General features: G+C 38.0%; 1 protein-coding gene across 14 annotated transcripts in view; it reads left to right on the forward strand.

Annotated features, from left to right (window-relative positions):
• Positions 1-20,193, forward strand: part of SLC41A2 (solute carrier family 41 member 2) — a 149,200-nt gene that overhangs the window by 17,006 nt on the left and 112,001 nt on the right. For 5 of the 14 annotated variants that reach the window (XM_044941406.2, XM_025283605.3, XM_025283598.3 and 2 more), the window contains exons 2-3: positions 1,825-1,892; positions 12,774-13,498. In XM_044941406.2, coding sequence (XP_044797341.1) covers positions 12,944-13,498 — 555 coding nt within the window. In that variant the 5' untranslated portion in view covers positions 1,825-1,892; positions 12,774-12,943. Of the gene's footprint in view, positions 1-1,824; positions 1,893-9,322; positions 9,398-12,773; positions 13,499-20,193 lie in introns of all 14 variants that reach the window. The other 9 variants (XM_044941408.2, XM_025283601.3, XM_025283597.3 and 6 more) reach the window with 3 other exon arrangements.

Below are 20,193 nucleotides of genomic sequence, written 5' to 3' on the forward strand. Positions count from 1 at the left end.
AATTTTTAAGTAAAGTTTTATGTGATTTTCTCTAGGGATGATTGATAAGGTGACGCTCTTAGCAATGTGTGCTCAGTTACTCAGTCATGTCCAACTCTGCGACCCCATGAACTGTAGCCTACCAAGCTCCTCTGTCCATGGAATTTTCCAAGCAAGAATACTGGAGCGAGTTGTCATTTCTTACTGTAGTTGATCTTCCTACCCAGGGACTGAACCTGCATTGCCTGCTTTGGCAGGTGGAGTCTTTACCACTGAGCTACCTTTGAAGCCTGTTCTTAGCCATAGTGTGCAGGAAATTAATGAATGTCAATTGCAAGTTAATTGCAAGAGCATCATTAATTGGTAGTTTTTTTTTTAATAAGATACATGTAAGAAATGTTTTAAAGTGGGAGAAATATACTTTTTTTGTTGCTTAAAAGCAGTTTCTCTACTTCAAAACAGAATTCTGTGCTTTAACTTTGTTATTTGACCATTAACTGAATTATTTCAAACAGTAGTACTGATATTTCTGATTATTGTCTACTACCTGTATTATTGTTGTTAAGTCCGACTCTTTGAGGCCCCCCTGGACTACAGCATGCCAGGCTTCCCTGTCCTTCACTATCTCTCAGAGTTTGCTCAAACTCTTGTCCATTGAGTCAGTGATGCCATCCAACCATCTCATCCTCTGCTGTCCCCTTCTCATCCTCCCCTCAATCTTTCCCAGGATCAGGGTCTTTTCCATTGAGTTGGCTTCAAATTAGAGCTTCAGCTTCAGCATCAGTTCTTCCAATGAATATTCGGGGTTGATTTCCTTTAGGATTGACTGGTTTGATCTCCTTGCTGTCCAAGGGACTCTCAAGAGTCTTTTCCAGCACCACAATTCGGAAGCATCAATTCTTTGGCACTCAGCCTTGTTTATGGTCCAGCTCTCAAGTCGATACATGACTAATGGAAAAACCATAGCTTTGACTATAGATATTTGTTGGTTAAGTGATGTTTCTGCTTTTTAAAACACTGTCTAGGTTTGTCATAGCTTTTCTTCCAAAGAGCAAGTCTTTTAATTTCATGGCTGCAGTTACCATATTATAAAAATATTTATGTATTGTTATTAATCTAACCAAAATATCTAGTAAAATGATTTGTTTTTCACTTTTCAGTTGGTTTGGTAGGGCTAAATATAATCTAACTGTTGGCAGTTGATAGAATAGACTGTTTTGTTTATGCAATACACTTTGTTCTTTGGATGCACACTCTATTTATTCTGTCAACATTTTCTCAATAAGCAGAAATGGTTCCACTGTGGATTTTGTTTTAGTTGATTCATTGGCTTGTCTTTGATGTATCCTTCTTCCAAAAAAAGCATTCTTTTAAAAGTGACTTTTTTTTTTTTAAGTAGGATTGAGGGTTGTGATTCTGAAAACAAAATCACTTGTCTGGGTCTGGTTTCCTTTGAAAAATTATTTGAAGTGTATTGAGGATTTATTATACAGAGGATTTATTATACCCACTGGTTGTTTCTCTGGACTCAAATTCTTTACAAATGTTTAGCTGTCTTTTAGGCCTGTAGAAACTTTGTTACTTTTTTCTATCTGTGGGTAGCCTTAGAATGACTGACTGTTTTATGGAATCAGCTAGCTTTTGGATAGCAGGAGCTGAATCATTCCCATGATTTCTCAAGCTTTTGTGTTTGTTAGCGACTCTCAGGACTGCCAAATCAATAAAGTTTGACATCACTACCTATTACATAAATGAAACCTGTGTGAATGCTTAAATTCACTTTAAGTAGACAGTTTTCAGTTTAAATAAAAAAACTCTCTCTTTTTTTTTTTTTTTTTTTTTTAGGAGCTAACTCTGCATTTGAGCCAAAACAAAAAAGGAGTTGGGGAGAGATACTTCATTCTACTTTAGAGGTGAGCCTTTTCATCAGGGAGGACAGTATTTGTGAGGTAGCATGTTTTATATTTCAATTTCCAAGTACTTTAAATGCCCTGAACATTGTTAGAAATCGTGAGATAAGATAATGTGGATTGCTATTGTTTGGACCAGTTTGAGACTTACACCACATGGAGTTTATGGGATAGTTACTGACTGGACGCACCTTTGTTGTTTAGAATCGTTGCCTTGGGGTTGTTCCTTTTCCTTGGTTAACTGCAGGAAATGGGCAAAAAACAGATCCATACATTTGTTTTTTTCCTAGTCGTGTGGTTCCCTCCGTAGGTTGTGCCTGACTTTTTGCAGCCCCATAGACTGGAGCATGCCAGGCTTCAGTGTCCTTCACTGTGTCCCAGAGTTTGCTCAAACTCTGTCCATTGAGTCAGTGATGCCATCCAAACATTTCATCCTCTGTCATCCCCTTCTCGTCTTGCCTTCAGTCTTTCCCAGCATCTGGGTCTTTTCCAGTGAGTCAGTTCTTTGTATCAGGTGGACAAAGTATTGAAGCTTCAGCTTCAGCATCGGTCCTTCCAGTGAACATTCAGGGTTGATTTCCTTTAGGACTGACTGGTTTGATCTCCTTGCTGTCTAAGGGAATCTCAATACTTTTCTCCAACACCACAATTTGAAAGCATTGATTCTTTGGTGCTTAGCCTTCTTTTATTAACCAACTCTCACATCCATACGTGACTACTGGAAAAACCAACTGGATACTATGAATTATATATACCTCTGCCAAGCAGCAGTAATATTGGTACATTTGGTGTTCTGGAGACTTCTTTTTCATTGCCATATTTATTTTTAACTTTTGAGGGTCAAGTGATATAGCAAGTATCATCAGAAAAAGAAGATGTTCTCTTTGCCCTGTAGGAATTGGCAATGGGAAACCAAATGGATACCTTTTATTTTTAAAAAATTCTTTTAAAACTGTACATGATAGGAAGATTGTTTACTGTTTTGGACATTTAATTTTGACTGTGTTTTTTTTTTCCTGTCTTTACCCTGAACTCTACATTAATTTAGGTAGATTTCTCTGAGGTGGTCAATTTTTATGGTGACCTTTCGAATGAGGCCAAAGTTCCAGAACATTAGGAACAGTTAGTAGAAAGTATAGGGACAACTGAATAAAAGAAATTTGGTTGAATAGAGAAAGCTTAAAGAAGAATAAGAGATAATAATTTAGCTGATTTAGGAAATTGAGTAGAAAAAATTAGTTTGAAACAATTAGGAACCCCAAATCAGCATGTAGGGACCCCTGTGGATGAGAATAGTGAAATCAAAGGGTTTAAAATGAGAAATGATGGGCCTTTCCTGGCAGTCCAGTGGTTAAAACTCCACACCCCTAATGCAGGGGGCCTGGATTCGATCCCTGGTACAGAAACAAGATCCTGCATGCTGATAGCACTGCCCCCCAAAAAAATTTTTTTTAATGAGATTTGATTTTAGTAGTAGCTGTTGGACTAGCTCACATGAGGAATAGAGCTCTTCAGTATGATTTAGTAGTCAAGGCTGTGATAGCCATGCTTGGGACTAGGGTGACCTGTGGGTTCTGATGTGTTCTCCAGGAAGAAGGGTTTGACAGTGAGTTTATGGTAGGACAGCAGAAAGCTGGCATCAGAGTGAACATGAGAAAACCAAAGGCGGGATTGTTTAAGAGCTGTCTGGGATATGTGTTGAGAAAAGTGATTTGATGGTCAATTCTTCAGGAAAATGGAGTTTGGGGATAAGAAATGGAGAAGCTAAGGAATTCAAGTGACCAAACTGGGTATCGAAAAGACTATTGAGAGTTTTAAAAATAGTTTTTGCTTAAATGGAAATAGTAATCATTGAAATCAATGAGGATTTATGTTTACATAGGTTTTATTCTTTAAATGGAAATAGTGAAAGAAAACGGATCAGCCATGAAGGCAGCCTGCTGTTTGGGTGCTGCAAAAAAGCAAATTATTATAAATAGATATAATCCTTCTTTGTGAACCTGCTATCCAGTGAAACAAGTCAGTACTTACTGGGTATCGTTGAAAAAAATGTGCCAAAAAATTTTTTTTAATAAGAAAATAATTTGTACAACATCAGCTAAGGTCTCATTTTGTCTGGCATGATGTTTCTGAAATCTGACTTAACTGACCACATAATACATCCTGTTTGGTGACTATCTGCATCTTCTAACAAACAGAGATGCAGAATACATATATTCAGAGGAAGTGAAAAGCAGAATGCACACTTGGAGAGTGGCAAAACTAAGAATACATAATAACCATAATCTGCCTTGACTTCTAGGTCATTTGGTGTGAATATATGTGTGTGACAGTGCTGTGACAAGTTTTGAGATTTTTGTCTACTTTCATCTTTTTGTTCTAATGGGAAGATTAAGTATTAAACTTCCATTTATTGCCTTTCTTAGTAATGAGGCGTGACATAAGTCTGCTAACTCAGCTGCTCTGATGAATTTTTCAAGTGTATTATTTAACCTTTACAAAGGAACAGATTGCCTCCTCCAGCACAATGGGCAGATTTTCTCCAAGATACTGATTTAGTAAATCAGCACACATACAGTTCTTTTTCTTAACTTTTAAAAACAAGCAATTTTAACATTATTATTATTTTTGTAACTGCAGTTGAATTAGTCAGGACTGTCTGATATTAGTTTGTTTTCCTTTAAGTCAGTGATTCCCTAACACAACTCTCTGATTAATGTTGGCCCATGACAGAGGTTCCACTGGAAGCAAGGAGTGAGTTCTTAATAAATCTAAATGTATTCGATGGAAAGGCTTTTAGTCTAAGAGTCTGTCCTTTCTACTTGTTTGGTGTTAAAATGTGCATTTATATTTTAAAGGAAAAATCATTGTTAACTTGATAAAATTTGAGGGGAAATGTGGTTAACGAGATCTAAATGTTTGGAAAACACTTTTAAAGCTCTTTAACCATAGATGGAATCCTTACATGCTCAGTATATCAGAGAGACTCTATTAAACTAAAATAGATGGGAATATTTGGGTCAGATTCTTTTTTAAGATGCCTGCTTTTGAGTTTAGTTTTCATTAAATCTTGCTGTGGTAGTAAACAATCCTGAACCCTCGGTGGCTTTCAGCAGCAAAGCTTTCTTTCTCTCCTCCTACATGTTGCCCGTAGGTTGCTGCAGATGAGCTTCAGTACCTGCAGCTCTGGGTGTTATCTTTGTCCCAGGACCCAGTCTGAACCTTGGACATGTCGTTCCCATGTCGGAGGGAAAAGAAGGCAGAGTTGAACTGCTTCTGTTTGTAGATGTTGTTGCTTCCTGAGTCGTCTGCCCACACTTGATGTCAGTAGAGATGAGGCAGTGTAATCTTCACATACTCCCTGTAGGTAATTTGGCAACAGGCAGAGATGACAGTCCTCTTACAGGAGGGAAGCAATAATGGGGAGTAATAAAATCCATCACAGAATCATTCAGACCGAAGCACACATGCCAAATAATCAAAATGTTACATTTGAATGCAGAGTTCCAAAGAATAGCAAGGAGAGATAAGAAAGCCTTCCTCGGTGATCAATGCAAAGAAATAGAGGAAAACAATAGACTGGGAAAGACTAGAGACCGCTTCAAGAAAATTAGAGACACCAAGGGAACATTTCATGCAAAGATGGGCACAATAAAGGACAGAAATGGTATGGACCTAACAGAAACAGAAGATATTGAGAAGAGGTGGCAAGAATACACAGAAGAACTATACAAAAAAGACCTTCATGACTCAGATAACCATGATGGTGTGATCACCCACCTAGAACCAGACATCCTGGAATGTGAAGTCAAGTGGGCCTTAGAAAGCATCACTACGAACAAAGCTAGTGGAGGTGATGGAATTCCAGTGGAGCTATTCCAAATCCTGAAAGATGATGCTGTCAAAGTGCTGCACTCAATATGCCAGCAAATTTTGAAAACTCAGAGGCCACAGTACTGGAAAAGATCAGTTTTCTTTCCAATCCCAAGAAGGGCAATGCCAAAGAATGTTCAGACTACTGCACTACTGCACTATTGCACCAGTCTCACACATTAGCAAAGAAATGGTCAAAATTCTCCAAGCCAGGCTTCAACAGTACGTGAACCGTGAACTTCTAGGTGTTCAAGCTGGTTTTAGAAAAGGCAAAGGAACCAGAGATCAAATTGCCAACATCCACTGGATCATCGAAAAAGCAAGAGAGTTCCAGAAAAACATCTACTTCTGCTTTACTGACTAGGCCAAAGCCTTTGATTGTGTGGATCACAACAAACTGTGGAAAATTCTTAAAAGAGATGAGAAACCTGTATGCAGGTCAAGAAGCAACAGTTAGAACCGGACATGGAACAACAGACTGGTTCCAAATCGGGAAAGGAGGATTCAAGGCTGTATATTGTCACCCTGCTTATTTAACTTATATGCAGAGTACATCATGAGAAATGCCAGGCTGGGTGAAGCACAAGCTGGAATCAAGATTGCTTGGAGAAATATCAATAACCTTAGTTATGCAATTGACATTACCCTTATGGCAGAAAGTGAAGAAGAACTAAAGAGCCTCTTGATGAAAGTGAAAGAGGAGAGTGAAAAAGTTGGCTTAAAGCTCAACATTCAGAAAACTAAGATCATTAAATCTGGTCCCATCACTTTATGGCAAATAGATGGGGAAACAGTGGAAACAGTAACAGACTTTATTTTATGTGGCTCCAAAATCACTGCAGATGGTGACTGTAGCCATGAAATTAAAAGACGCTTGCTCCTTGGGAGAAAAGCTATGACTAGCCTAGACAGCATATCAAAAAGTAGAGACATTACTTGCCAACAAAGGTCTGTCTCGTCAAAGCTATGGTTTTTGGATGTAGCTATGTACTACATCCATACAGTAGTCAGGTATGGATGTGAGAGTTGGACTATAAAGAAAGCTGAGCACTGAAGAATTGATGCTTTTGAACTGTGGTGTTGGAGAAGACTCTTGAGAGTCCCTTGGATGGCAGGGAGATCAAACCAGTCAATCCTAAAGGAAATCAGTCCTGAATATTCATTGGAAGGACTGATGCTGAAGCTGAAACTCCAGTACTTTGGCTACCTGATGTGAAAAACTGCCTTATTGGAAAAGACCCTGATGCTGGGAAAGATTGAAGGCAGGAGAAGGGATTGATAGAGGATGAGATGGTTGGATAGCATCAGCGACTCAATGGACATGAGTTTGAGCAAGCTCCGCGAGTTGGTAATGAACAGGGAAGCCTGGCGTGCTGCAGTCCATGGGGTCACAAAGAGTCAGATACAACTGAGTGACTGAACTGAACTAAAGAACAATAATAAACATTTAGGTATCTACTACCCAGCCTTAAAAATATAACCACTACCTTTGGAGCTCCCTGTGTGGTTTTTGTACTACTTTCACAAATATAACCATTCTCTTGAAATTTGTGCTTGCTTATAATCCCCTCCTTCATAGATTGCATTGTGTGAATATCCCACAATTTATCTTTTATTGTGTTAATTCTAGTTTTTTCTTTCCTTTTTTTGCTAATGTGAAAATGTTGCTAAGGATATTTTTTTATGTGTCTTCTGTGTACAAAGCAAGAGTTGCTTCAGGGTATGGATTTAGGTGTGGAATTGTTGATATGTGGTACGTACGTGTCTTCAGTTTTAGTAGATCAGACCACATTGTTTTCCAAAGTGGTTGTGCAGTTTCCACACCCACTAGTTGTGGTGTATGTGTTACTAGTACTCAGGTCTTCGGTCACATCTGAAAGTCTGACAACATCTAATTTTTAGTCTAATGTGTATGAATCAAATTCTCTTGGATGTTCAGGGAGGTGCTTCTTAAACTTCCATGTATACATACAGCACATGGTATGTATTTTAGTCGTTTAGTCATGTCTGACTCCGAGAACCCATGGACTGTAGCCTGCCAGGCTCCTCTGTCCACGGCATTCTCCAGGCAAGAATACTGGAGTGAGTGGGTTGCCATGCCCTTCTCCAGGGGATCCTCCCAACCCAGGTCTTCCAAATTGTTGTCAGATCCTTTACCGACTGAACTACCAGGGAAGCAAAGCACATGGAGATGGTATTAATACTATAAGCACAAGTTGTGATTCAGTAGGTTGGGTTATGCTTGGGAACTGAGATCCTGCGTTTTCATAACCATCCAGGTGATGCTGATGCTGCTGTGTCCTGTGCCCAGTTGCTCAGTCGTATCCGACTCTTTGAGATTCCATCACAAAGAGTGATGGGGGACTGGGGGGCTACAGTCCCATAGGCTTCTTTGTTCATAGGGTTTTCTGGGAAAGAATCCTGGAGTGGGTTGCCATTTCCTACTCCAGGAGATCTTTCCAACCCAGGGATTGAACCTGTGACCCATAAATATCTCCACTGATATTCTTTCACTTACAGCACGTAAAACTAGAGAAATTTTGCCCAATTCTATTTACTTATTTTTAAACTTTTTAGTGATTTTTACTCATTTATGGATGAAGAGAAATATAGAGCAACCCAACTGATTTTTTATTTAGTGCCATATGTGTACATTACCCATTTAAAATCAACTTCAAAGTAATTTGATTATAGTCATTATTCAACGAGTTTCTAAGTGAGTTCTTTAAAGGAAGAAAATTCAAGAAATCTTTAAGGGAGATAATAGATCTTTATAGACCTTGTCAGTATGCAAGCATTAGACTAACTGATCACTCATTAGCTGGGTAAAATGAAGGATAAATAAAAAAGAGCACATTTTCCTCAGTGCCAGATTGTGGTATGTGGTCTATGGTATACACTTGTAGCAAGATAATTCTTAGTACTTCCAAATTGCATTGTTTTACAAACAGATGTTAGGACAGAAGCACCACTTAGCCTAGCTTAAGCAATGGAGATTTAGTGGCCCATAATATTGGGGAGAACCGGGATGGAATGGGCTTTAAATAAATGAGATATCCTAATCGTGTAGTGTTATCAGAACCCTCTCAACATCTCCTAGCTGTGATTCTCTGTTTCTGTGGATGGATGAGCTTTCCTCCAAGTGTAAATGGTGGTGGTGGTGGTGGAGGGAGTTTTTGGAGGATAAAAATATAGTGACAAACCTCAGAATTTTCTCATTCAAAAAGGAAGTGAGAAAACACTCTTTTTTAAAAGAATTAATTTATTCATTTGGCTGCACTGGGTCTTAGTTTTGGCATGTGGGATCTTTGGTTGCAGCATGTGGGATCTAGTTCCCTGACGAGGGATTGAACCCAGGCCCCTGCATTGAGAGTGCAGAGTTTTAGCCACTGGACCACCAGGGAAGTCCTGAGAAAACACTCTTCCAGAGGCCACTCCCTCTGAAGTGGCCCTGTACGTCATTCACTCTTTGCTCTATCAACTGTTTCCTTCATTACCTTTATCACAAATTATCTCCTTTACTTATTGGCTCACCTGATTGTTTTCCTCTCCACCACAAGGTAAAATCGTTGAAGAAGGAGTAGTGCCTCTTTTGTCGGCATCCGTCAGCCATTCAGGAAATAGTAAGGCAACAGGTATGTGAAATTCCAGGGTAGGACTCAGGCCTGCCCCAGGCAGTTGTCATTATGTGGTCTGGAGGTCAGGGAAGTTTGATTACTGGGCACACCAGAGCCTCATAGACGAGGCAAGTGGGATTTCATATGGGAAATGGAGCTACTATAAGCTGAAAAATTGGGAAAAGATGCCAAGGAAACAACAACAAAAGCACGTGTTTTTTATGCCCTTTAAGTGTGGTTTACTGTTTCACTCAGCTGCCCAGTGTGTTGTGTAAAGTTGTGCAGGTTCTGCAGTGCATGAGGGTGCTTGGCTGAGGGGAGGGAGAGGGGTTGAAATCCAGCACGAGACTCCATACCTGTGGCTTCCTTTTTCCAGAAGGCATTGCTTTAAATTTACCCCTAAGTTCTGCCTGGTCTGTGCCCACTGGGCCCGGTTGAATATCTGTGTCGCCATCTCACTTTCTTCATAGCTTCCCTGGAGAAAGAATACCAGGGGCAAAAGTGTGTGAGCTGAATGCATCTGGATCCCGCTGGCCAACTCAGTGTAGACTCTATGTTTAGCCATGCCCTGCAGGTATTCTAAGAGAGATAACTTTCTGGAAAATTTCTCCCTCCCCCTTTTTTCTTCCCTCCATTTTTCTATTTAGGGTTAGTTGGTCAAGTTTCCTGACCATGCATTTTGAGGTGAATGCTGACTGAACAGTAATATACATACTGTCATCTACATTTCTCTGCATTTCCAGTTTGATTACTTTATAATTCTGCTTCAAGAGGAAGAAGAAATTGCCTGTGTCCATCACTGGCCCTTTAGTGGAATAGACTGTCTTAAAAGTTTGTTCTGTTTTTTGTTTGATTAGAGATCTCTTTGGGGCAGTCAAGTGTTCACTATTTAAAAGGAGGCAAATTGGTTTAAGGAACAGAAACCCACTCAGTCTGACTCATGTAAGGCTGCTGGCAGTCTCCTAAGTTTCAGACATACAGCTGAGCCTCTTCTTACATGGAAGGTCCTCAAGGAGCCATTCTGTCCTCCTCTCTGGATTGCTTGGTTTCTTCTTTGCTTCATTCTGGACATTGTTTCTGTTTATTTGATTTTCTTTAAATACTGAGTTTGTATACTGATCCACCTGCCAGTGGCAAAAATGGCAACTAGTACTTCATCTCATTGGATTCTCTGCGAGTCCACAGAATGTCTGTACTGTAATCTCTTGGGGAGTGTAAAAAAAAAAAAAGATTTCTATGCCTCAAACATATTCTGAGCCAGTAGGTCTAGAGTCCTAGAATCTACATGTTGAGACTTTTCCCTGGCAGGAATTCCCAGACCCGTCTGTAATCACAAGAGAAAGCGAGTGAAGGATGAAGTAGATGAACCCAGGCCCTAGCATCCACTTTCCCCTGACATAGCCCCTTCTCTTTTTTTCCTTTGCCATTTCTTGCCATTGATCTTCCTATCCAAGGAGAGGAGATTGGCATTCTAAGAAGTTGAAAACAAATATTGAAGAATAGAGTGGTTTTCATTAAAAGCAGCAGTATAGCAGCAAGAGTTCTTAGTCTAGTTTGGTTGGTGAACAGTCCAGTTAGGCAGCGGGGCTATCTGTCCCTTATCAAATCAGGGCTAATCAGTTGATATTGAATGCTCTTGGAAGTGTAAGATAGGGCTGGGTGTTCTGAGAAACACCTGCAGCTTTAGGCCCACTCTAATAACTTTGAAAACCTCTGTACCTTGGTGGCAGCTGTCCAAAGAGACTCTCTACCTGGGCAGGTGATATATGACCTCACAACTTCAGTGTCTGTCACTCTCAAACTAGCTTACACTTTAGTTCAGTTGTTCAACAGCATCCGACTCTTTGTGACCCCATGGACTGCAGCACGCCAGGCTTCACTGTCCATCACCAGCTCCCAGAGCTTGCTCAAACTCATGTCCATCGAGTCGCTGATGCCATCCAACCATCTCATCCTCTATAATCCCCTTCTCCTCCCACCTTCAGTCTTTCTCAGCATCAGGGTCTTTTCCAATGAGTCAGATCTTTGCATCAGGTGGCCAAAGTATTGAAGTTTCAGCTTCAGCATCAGTCCTTTCAATGAATATTCAGGACTGATTTCCTTTAGGATTGAAAGCTTATACTATGTGTCTCTAGTTTAAGATCTTCAGAGAGAGAATCTCATCACTGACTAGCCAATCAGGAGCCTACTCTGAGGTTGAAGGTCAGAGCTAACTTTGAGAAGGGCATTAAAAGCTTTCTTTTGGTTGGCTTGCAAAATAGGATTAAGTGATTTTTTGTAATCCCTTTTCATTTCGGTTGTTTCTTAGGTAACATTATTATATCCCTAAATCAACTATAATGATTTTTTATTGTTGTTGGAACTACAAATATAACATCAGCATACTTTTACATGTGAAATAAATACCATATACACTATTTAGGATATTTATCAAGTAATTTCATGGCAAACATTATCATTGTTTCTTCATATTTTAATAGCAAGATGTATACTGTATTAAGTTGGAGATAAAGTAATAGATATTATTTAATATATTTAAAATATAATGTCATATACTTTACCTTGTTGTGCTGATATATGTAAAGGGTGGTAGCAGTTTAATTCTGAGACTTCAGTATAAGTAATGGAAGCCATTACTTTAATAAATTTTTCTTTTGTAGAATTGCAGAGACATTGAAGACATTTGAAGGGCTTCCCTGATAGTTCAGTTGGTAAAGAATCCGCCTGCAATGCAGGAGACCCTAGTTCGATTCCTGGGTTGGGAAGATTCCCTGGAGAAGGGATAGGCTACCCCCTCCTAGTCTTGGGCTTCCCTTGTGGCTCAGCTGGTAGAGAATCCTCCTGCAATGTGGGAGACCTGGGTTCGATCCCTGGGTTGGGAACATCTCCTGGAGAATGGAAAAGGGTACTCACTCCAGTATTCTGGCCTGGAGAATTCCATGAACTATACAGTCCATGGAGTCACAAAGAGTCAGACATGACTGAACAACTTTCACTTTGAAGACATTATATGGGTATTAATTACATAAAGTATGCAAAAATAAATACTTTTAACCAAAATAGGCCACCAAAAAAAGCTGTATGCTACATTTCTGCATCCAAAGCAGTTGCATGGCACAAACCAGTTATATGTTTAAGCCCACAGAGTATAATGTCAGTACCTCAGGGTTCATTTAAGAACATGTAGTATTTTATGGAGAAGGAAATGGCAACCCACTTCAGTGTTCTTGCTTGGAGAATCCCAGGGACGGGGGAGCCTGGTGGGCTGTCATCTCTGGGGTGTCTCAGAGTTGGACACGACTGAAGTGACTTAGCAGCAGCAGTATTTTATACCTGTAACTATGAGGTATCAAGAGAGTTATTCTGACTTTTAAAAATTATTTTATTTTTCCAGATCCAGTCCCTGTGTGGAGCTTCTAAACATCTTCTATTAGTGAAAGTGCTGTTTTCTGCACAATGAAGTCAACATCTTAATTTACACCAGCATTCGTGTGGTTCTGATTCATCTGCTCTGGTTCACGAAGCTTGAGATCTAAGGCAAACAGGGTCTTTTGCAATGACAATATGACTAATAGTAAAGGAAGATCTATTATTAATAAATCAAGTGGTGGTCGAAGCAGTGGAGGAGGTTTTGTGGACTGGACTTTAAGTTTAAATACAATTCAGTCTGATAAGTTTTTAAACTTACTGCTGAGTATGGTTCCAGTAATATACCAGAAAAACCAGGAAGACAGGCACAAAAAAGGAAATAGCATTTGGCAAGATGGGTTATCACCTGCAGCACAGACATTCAGTAATCGATCCGAACAGCACATGGAATATCACAATTTCTCGGAGCAGTCTTTTCATGGCAACAGTGGGCACGCGCCATCAAGCTGTAGCCAAAAGTATGATGACTATGCCAACTACAATTACTGTGATGGGAGGGAGGCTTCAGAAACTACAGCCATGTTACAAGATGACGATGTGTCTAGTGATGCTGATGAAGATGTCATTGTGGAGACAGGCCAGAAGTTACCAAAGGAATCCAGTGGTGTCATGGCACTGCAAATACTTGTGCCATTTTTGTTAGCTGGCTTTGGAACAGTCTCAGCTGGCATGGTTTTGGATATCGTCCAGGTAGGTTCTCATCTTTGTTTAACTTCACTGACTTTGTTGTTTAAAGTGCTTTGTGTCAGGTACTAATCTCAGACATTATATTTAGTTTTAATTTATCCCTTAGTTAAAATGAACTGATGCAGACTGGTGGAGGATCTGCTCTTTCTAGGTATCTTTTGTTTGTTTTCCGATATTCTAAGAGAATTGTCTGATTCTGACCATAAAATAATTCATCATAAAATATTAAATATAAAGTAATCCCAAATAGGGTAAATCAGCTAAATGAATAACTCAATATATTTAAATATGTCCCTGTTTTAAAAATAAAAAATAATATATGTCCATTAAAATGAACTCAAACAATGCAGAGTATTAAGTAAAGGATAAAAAGTCCTGTTCTTCATCTCCAAATCAAAACTCTCTTCCCCTCTGGAGGTTACCATTGTTAAGAGTTTGCTGTATATACTTGCAGGTGATTTTTCTGTGCTATATACAAGCATATGTGCAGAGGTGTTTTGTTTTTTTTTTTTAATAAACATTAAATTCCATGTGTATTTTTCTCAGTTTATTTTCACTGCTTATTAATATATCTTGGACATGTTTCTAAATTAGTAAAAAGGATATTTAGCATTTTTAAAAGAGTGCTTGATATTTTCATTGTATGTATATATATACCAAAATTTACTTATTCATTCTCCTATGCTGGTGCTATAACAAACATCCTTACAAATTTATTTTTATACACTCATACTAATTTTTTCATAAGATAGATTTTAAAAATGGGATTATTGGGTATTAGAGCAGGTGTGTGTGTTTAAAATTTTATAGGTATTGTCAAATTGCCTTTCAAAAAGTTTGTACCAATTTGTAGTCCTTCTAGAAATATGTAAATACTTTTATTTTTCCATACCCTTATCAACATTTGATGTTCTTGATCTTTTTCATTTTTGCCAGTTGATAGGAAAATGTTGTCCTATTTTAATTAACATTAATTACTATTAATGTTTTAGCCTCTTTTCATATGTTTATTGGCCATTCTTACCTTTTCTGTGAATGTTGCTTATATGAATTACTTTTTTGTATCTTATCCATTTTTTAAGGTGTTTTTTTTCTTTTTAATTTATATTTTATTGAAGGATAATTGCTTTGCAGAGTTTTGTTGTCTTCTGACAAACCTCAACATGAATCAGCCATAGGTATACATATATCCCCTTCCTTTTGAACCTGCCTTCCATCTCCCTCCCCATCCCACCCCTCTAGGTTGATACAGAGCCCCTGTTTGAGTTTCCTGAGCCATACCGCAAATTCCCATTGGCTATCTATTTTACATATGGTAATGTAAGTTTCCATATTACTCTTTCCATACATCTCACCCTTTCCTCCTCTCTCCCCACGTCCATAAGTCTTTTCTCTATGTCGGTTTCTCCATTGCCACCCTGTAAATAAATTCTTCATTTTTCTAGATTCTGTATATGTGCGTTAGAATACAATATTTATCTTTCTCTTTCTGCCTCACTTCACTCGGTATAATAGGTTCTAGGTTCATTCACCTCATCAGAACTGACTCAAATGCGTTCCTTTTTATGGCCAAATAATATTCCATTGTGTATAGGTACCACAACTTCTTTATCCATTCATCTGTCGATGGACATCTAGGTTGCTTCCCTGTTCTGGCTATTGTAAATAGTGCTGCAGTGAACAATGGGATACATGTGTCTTTTTCAGGTTTGGTTTCCTCAGGGTATATGCCTAGGAGTGGGATTGCTGGGTCATATGGTGGTTTTATTCCTAGTTTTTTAAGGAATCTCCATACTGTCTTCCATAGTGGCTGTATCAATTTACATTCCCACCAACAGTGCAAGAACATTCCCTTTTCTCCACATCCTCTCCAGCATTTATTGCTTGTAGATTTTTTGATGATGGCCATTCTGACCCGTGTGAGGTGATCTCATTGTGGTTTTGATTTGCATTTCTCTAATGAGTGACTTTGATCATCTTTTCATGCGTCTGTTAGCCTTCTGTATGTCTTCTTTGGAGAAATGTCTGTTTAGGTCTTTTTCCCATTTTTTAATTGGATTGTTTGTTTTTCTGGCATTGAGTTGTATGAGCTGCTTGTGTATTTTGGAAATTAATCCTTTATCAGTTGTTTCATCTGCTATTATTTTCTCCCATTCTAAGAGTTGTCTTTTCACCTTGCTTACAGTTTCCTTTGCTGTGAAAAAGCTTTTTAAGTTTAATCAGGTCCCACTTGTTTACTTTTGTTTTTATTTCTGTTACTCTAGGAGGTGGGTCATAGAGGATCTTGCTTTGATTTATGTCATTGAGTGTTCTGCCTATGTTTTCCTCTAAGAGTTTTATAGTTTCTGGTCTTACATTTAGGTCTTTAGTCCATTTTGAGTTCATCTTTGTGTATGGTATGGTGTTAGGAAGTGTTCTCATTTCATTCTTTTACTTGTAGCAGCCCAGTTTTCCAAGCACCATTTATTGAAGAGGCTGTCTTTGCCCCATTGTATATTCTTGCCTCCTTTGTCAAAAATAAGGTACCCATAGGTGCATGGGTTTACTTCTGGGCTTTCTATCTTGTTCCATTGGTCTATATTTCTGTTTTTGTGCCAGTACCATTCTGTCTTGATGACTGTAGCCTTGTAGTATAATCTGAAGTCAGGAAGCTTGATTCCTCCAGCTTCATTCTTCTTTCTCAAGACTGCTTTGGCTATTTGGGGTCTTTTGTGTTTTCATATGAATTGTGAAATTTTTTGTTCTAGTTCTGTGAAAAATGCCATTGGTAATTTGATAGGGATCACATTGAATCTGTAGATTGCATTTGGTAGTATAGTCATTTTCACAATATTGATTCTTCCTACCCAGGAACATGGAATATCTCTCCATCTGTTTATATCATCTTTGATTTCTTTCATCAGTGTCTTATAATTTTCTGTGTACAGTTCTTTTATCTCCTTAGGTAAGTTTATTCCTAGATATTTAATTTTTTTTGTTGCAATGGTGAATGGGATTGATTCCTTAATTTCTCTTTCTGACTTTTCATTGTTAGTATATAGAAATGCAAGTGATTTCTGTGTATTGATTTTGTATCCTGCAACTCTGCTAAATTCACTGATTAGCTCTAGTAATTTTCTGATACTATCTTTAGGGTTTTCTATGTACAGTATCATGTCATCTGCAAACAGTGAGAGCTTTACTTCTTCTTTTCCAGCCTGGATTCCTTTTATTTCTTTTTCTTCTCTGATTGCTGTGGCTAGGACTTCCAGAACCATGTTGAATAATAGTGGTGAAAGTGGACACCCTTGTCTTGTTTCTGATTTTAGGGGGAATGCTTTCAGTTTTTCACCATTGAGAATAATGTTTACTGTAGGCTTATCTTATATGGCCTGTACTATGTTGAGATAGGTTCCTTCTATGCACATTTTTTGAAGAGTTTTAATCATAAATGGGTGCTGAATTTTGTCAAAGGCTTTTTCTGCAGTTATTGAGATTATCATATGGTTTTTATCTTTCAATTTGTTAATATGGTGTATCACATTGATTGATTTGCATATATTGAAGAATCCTTGCATTCCTGGAATAAGCCCAACTTGATCATGGTGTGTGAGCTTTTTGATGTGTTGCTGAATTCTGTTTGCTAAAATTTTGTTGAGAATTTTTGCATCTATGTTCATCAGTGATATTGGCCTATAGTTTTCTTTTTTTGTGTTGTCTTTGTCTGGTTTTGGTATCAGGGTGATGGTGGCCTCGTAGAATGAGTTTGGAAGTGTTCCTTCCTCTGCAGTTTTTTGAAAGAGTTTTAAAGGGATAGGCGTTAGCTCTTCTCTAAATGTTTGATAGAATTCTCCTGTGAAGCTATCTGGTCCTGGGCTGTTGTTTTTTGGGAGATGTTTGATCACAGCCTCAATTTCAGTGCTTGTAATTGGGTTGTTCATAATTTCTATTTCTTCCTGGTCCAATCTTGGAAGATTGAACTTTTCTAAGAATCTGCCCATTTCTTCCAGGTTATCCATTTTATTGCCATATAGTTGTTCATAATAGTCTCTTATAATCCTTTGTATTTCTGCATTGTCTGTTGTAACCTCTCCTTTTTCATTTCTGATTTTGATGATTTGAGTCTTCTCTCTTTTTTTCCTTGATGAGTCTGGCTAAATTTTGTCAATTTTGTTTATCTTCTCAAAGAACCAGCTTTTAGTTTTATTAATCTTTACTATTGTTTCTTTTATTTCTTTTTCATTAATTTCTGCTCAGATCTTTAGGATTTTTTTCCTTCTACTAATGTTGGGGGTTTTTTGTTCTTCTTTTTCCAGTTATTTTGGGTGTAAAGTTAGGTTGTCTATTCAATGTTTTTCTTGTTTCTTGACGTAGAATTGTATTGCTATAAACTTCCTGCTTAGAACTGCTTTTGCTGCATCCCATAGGTTTTGAGTTGTCATGTTTTCATTGTCATTTGTTTCTAGAAATCTTTTTATTTCCGATTTGATTTCTTCAGTAACCTTTTGGTTATTTAGAAATGTATTGTTTAATCTCCATGTATTTGTGTTTCTTACAGTTTTTTTCTTGTAATTAATATCTAGTATCATAGCATTGTGGCCAGAGAAGATGCTCGATATGATATCAGTTTTCTTAAATTTACTGAGATTTAATTTGTGACCCAAGATGTGGTCTATCCTGGAGAATGTTCCATGTGCACTTGAGAAGAAGGTGTATTCTTCTGTATTTGGATGGAATGTCCTGAAGATATCAATGAGATCATCTCATCTAATGTATCATTTAAGACTTGTGTTTCCTTATTAATTTTCTGTTTTGATGATCTGTCCAATGTTGTGAGTGGGATGTTAAAGTCTCCTACTATTATTGTGTTACTGTCAATTTCTCCTTTTATGTCTGTTAGTGTTTGTCTTATGTATTGAGGTGCTTCTATGTTGGGTGCATAGATATTTACAATTGTTATGTCTTCCTCTTGGATTGATCCCTTGATCATTATGTGGTGTCCTTCCTTATCTCTTATAATCTACTTTATTTTAAGGTCTATTTTGTCTAATATGAGGATTGCTACTCCAGCTTTCTTTTGCTTCCCTTTTGCATGGAATATATTTTTCCATCCTCTCACTTTCAGTGTATATGTATCCTTAGGTCTGAAGTGGGTTTCTTGTAGACAGCGTATATATGGGTCTTTTTTTTTTTATTCATTCAGGCTGTCTGTGTCTTTTGGTTGGAGCATTTAATCCATTTACATTCTAAGTAATTATTGATATATATGTTCCTATTGTCATTTTCTTAATTGTTTGGGGTTGATTTTGTAGTTCCTTTTTCTTCTCTTGTATTTCTTGACTGTATAAGTCCCTTTAACATTTGTTATAAAGCTGGTTTGGTGGTACTGAATTCTCTTAACTTTTGCTTGTCTGAAAAGCTTTTTATTTCTCCATGAATTTTGAATGAGATTCTTGCCAGGCACAGTAATCTTGGTTGTAGATTTTTCCCTTTCAGTACTTTAAGTATATCCTGCCATTCCCTTCTGGCCTGCAGAGTTTCTGCTGAAAGATCAGCTGTTAAGCATATGGGGTTTCCCTTGTATGTTACTTGTTGTTTTTCCCTTGCTGCTTTTAATATTCTTTCTTTGTGTTTAGTCTTTGTTAGTTTGATTAGTATGTGTCTTGGCATGTTTCTCCTTGGGTTTATCCTGTATGGGACTCTGTGCCTGTTGGACTTGATTGACTATTTCCTTTTCCATGTTGGGGAAATTTTCAACTATAATCTCTTCAAAAAATTTCTCATACCCTTTCTTTTTCTCTTCTTCTTCTGGGACCCCTATAATTCAAATGTTGGTGCGTTTGATATTGTCCCAGAGGTCTCTGAGACTATCCTCAGTTCTTTTCATTCTTTTTACTTTATTCTGCTCTTCAGAAGTTATTTCCACCATTTTACCTTCCAGCTCAGTGATTCGTTCTTCTGCTTCAGATATTCTGCTATTGAGTCCTTCTAGAGTATTTTTAATTTCAGCAATTGTGTTGTCTCTACATGTTTATTCTTTAATTCTTCTAGGTCTTTGTTAATTGATTCTTGCACATTTTCTCCATTTTGTTTTCAAGATTTCTGATCATCTTTACTATCAGTATAACACATTCTTTTTCAGGTAGTTTGCCTATTTCCTCTTAATTGATTTGCTTCTGTGTTTCTAGTTTGTTTCTTCATTTATGTAGTATTTCTTTGCCTTTCATTTTTTTTTTTTTTTTAACTTATTGTGTTTGAGGTCTCCTTTTCCCAGGCTTCAAGGTTGAATTCTTTCTTCCTTTTGGTTTCTGCCCTCCCAAGTTTGGTCCAGTCATTTCTGTTAGCTTTGTATAGGTTGAGATTTGTGCTGAGTTTTTTGTTTGTTTTTCCTCTGATGGGCAAGGCTGAGTCAGGTGGTAATCCTATCCGATGATGATTGGATTTTTATTTTTGTCTTGTTTGTCATTTAGATGAGGCATCGTGCACAGGGTGCTACTGGTGGTTGGGTGATGCCAGGTCTTGTATTCAAGTGGTTTCCTTTGTGTGAGTTCTCACTATTTGATACTCCCTAGGGTTAGTTCTCTGGTAGTCTAGGGTCTTGGAGTCAGTGCTCCCACTCCAATGGCTCAGAGCTTGATCTCTGATCAGGAATGAAGATTCCACAAGTGGTTTGTTATGGCATTAAGTGAGATTAAAACAAATATCCAAAACCATGAAAC

The sequence above is a fragment of the Bubalus bubalis genome, chromosome 4, assembly GCF_019923935.1.
Source record: "Bubalus bubalis isolate 160015118507 breed Murrah chromosome 4, NDDB_SH_1, whole genome shotgun sequence".
Taxonomy (NCBI): domain Eukaryota; kingdom Metazoa; phylum Chordata; class Mammalia; order Artiodactyla; family Bovidae; genus Bubalus; species Bubalus bubalis.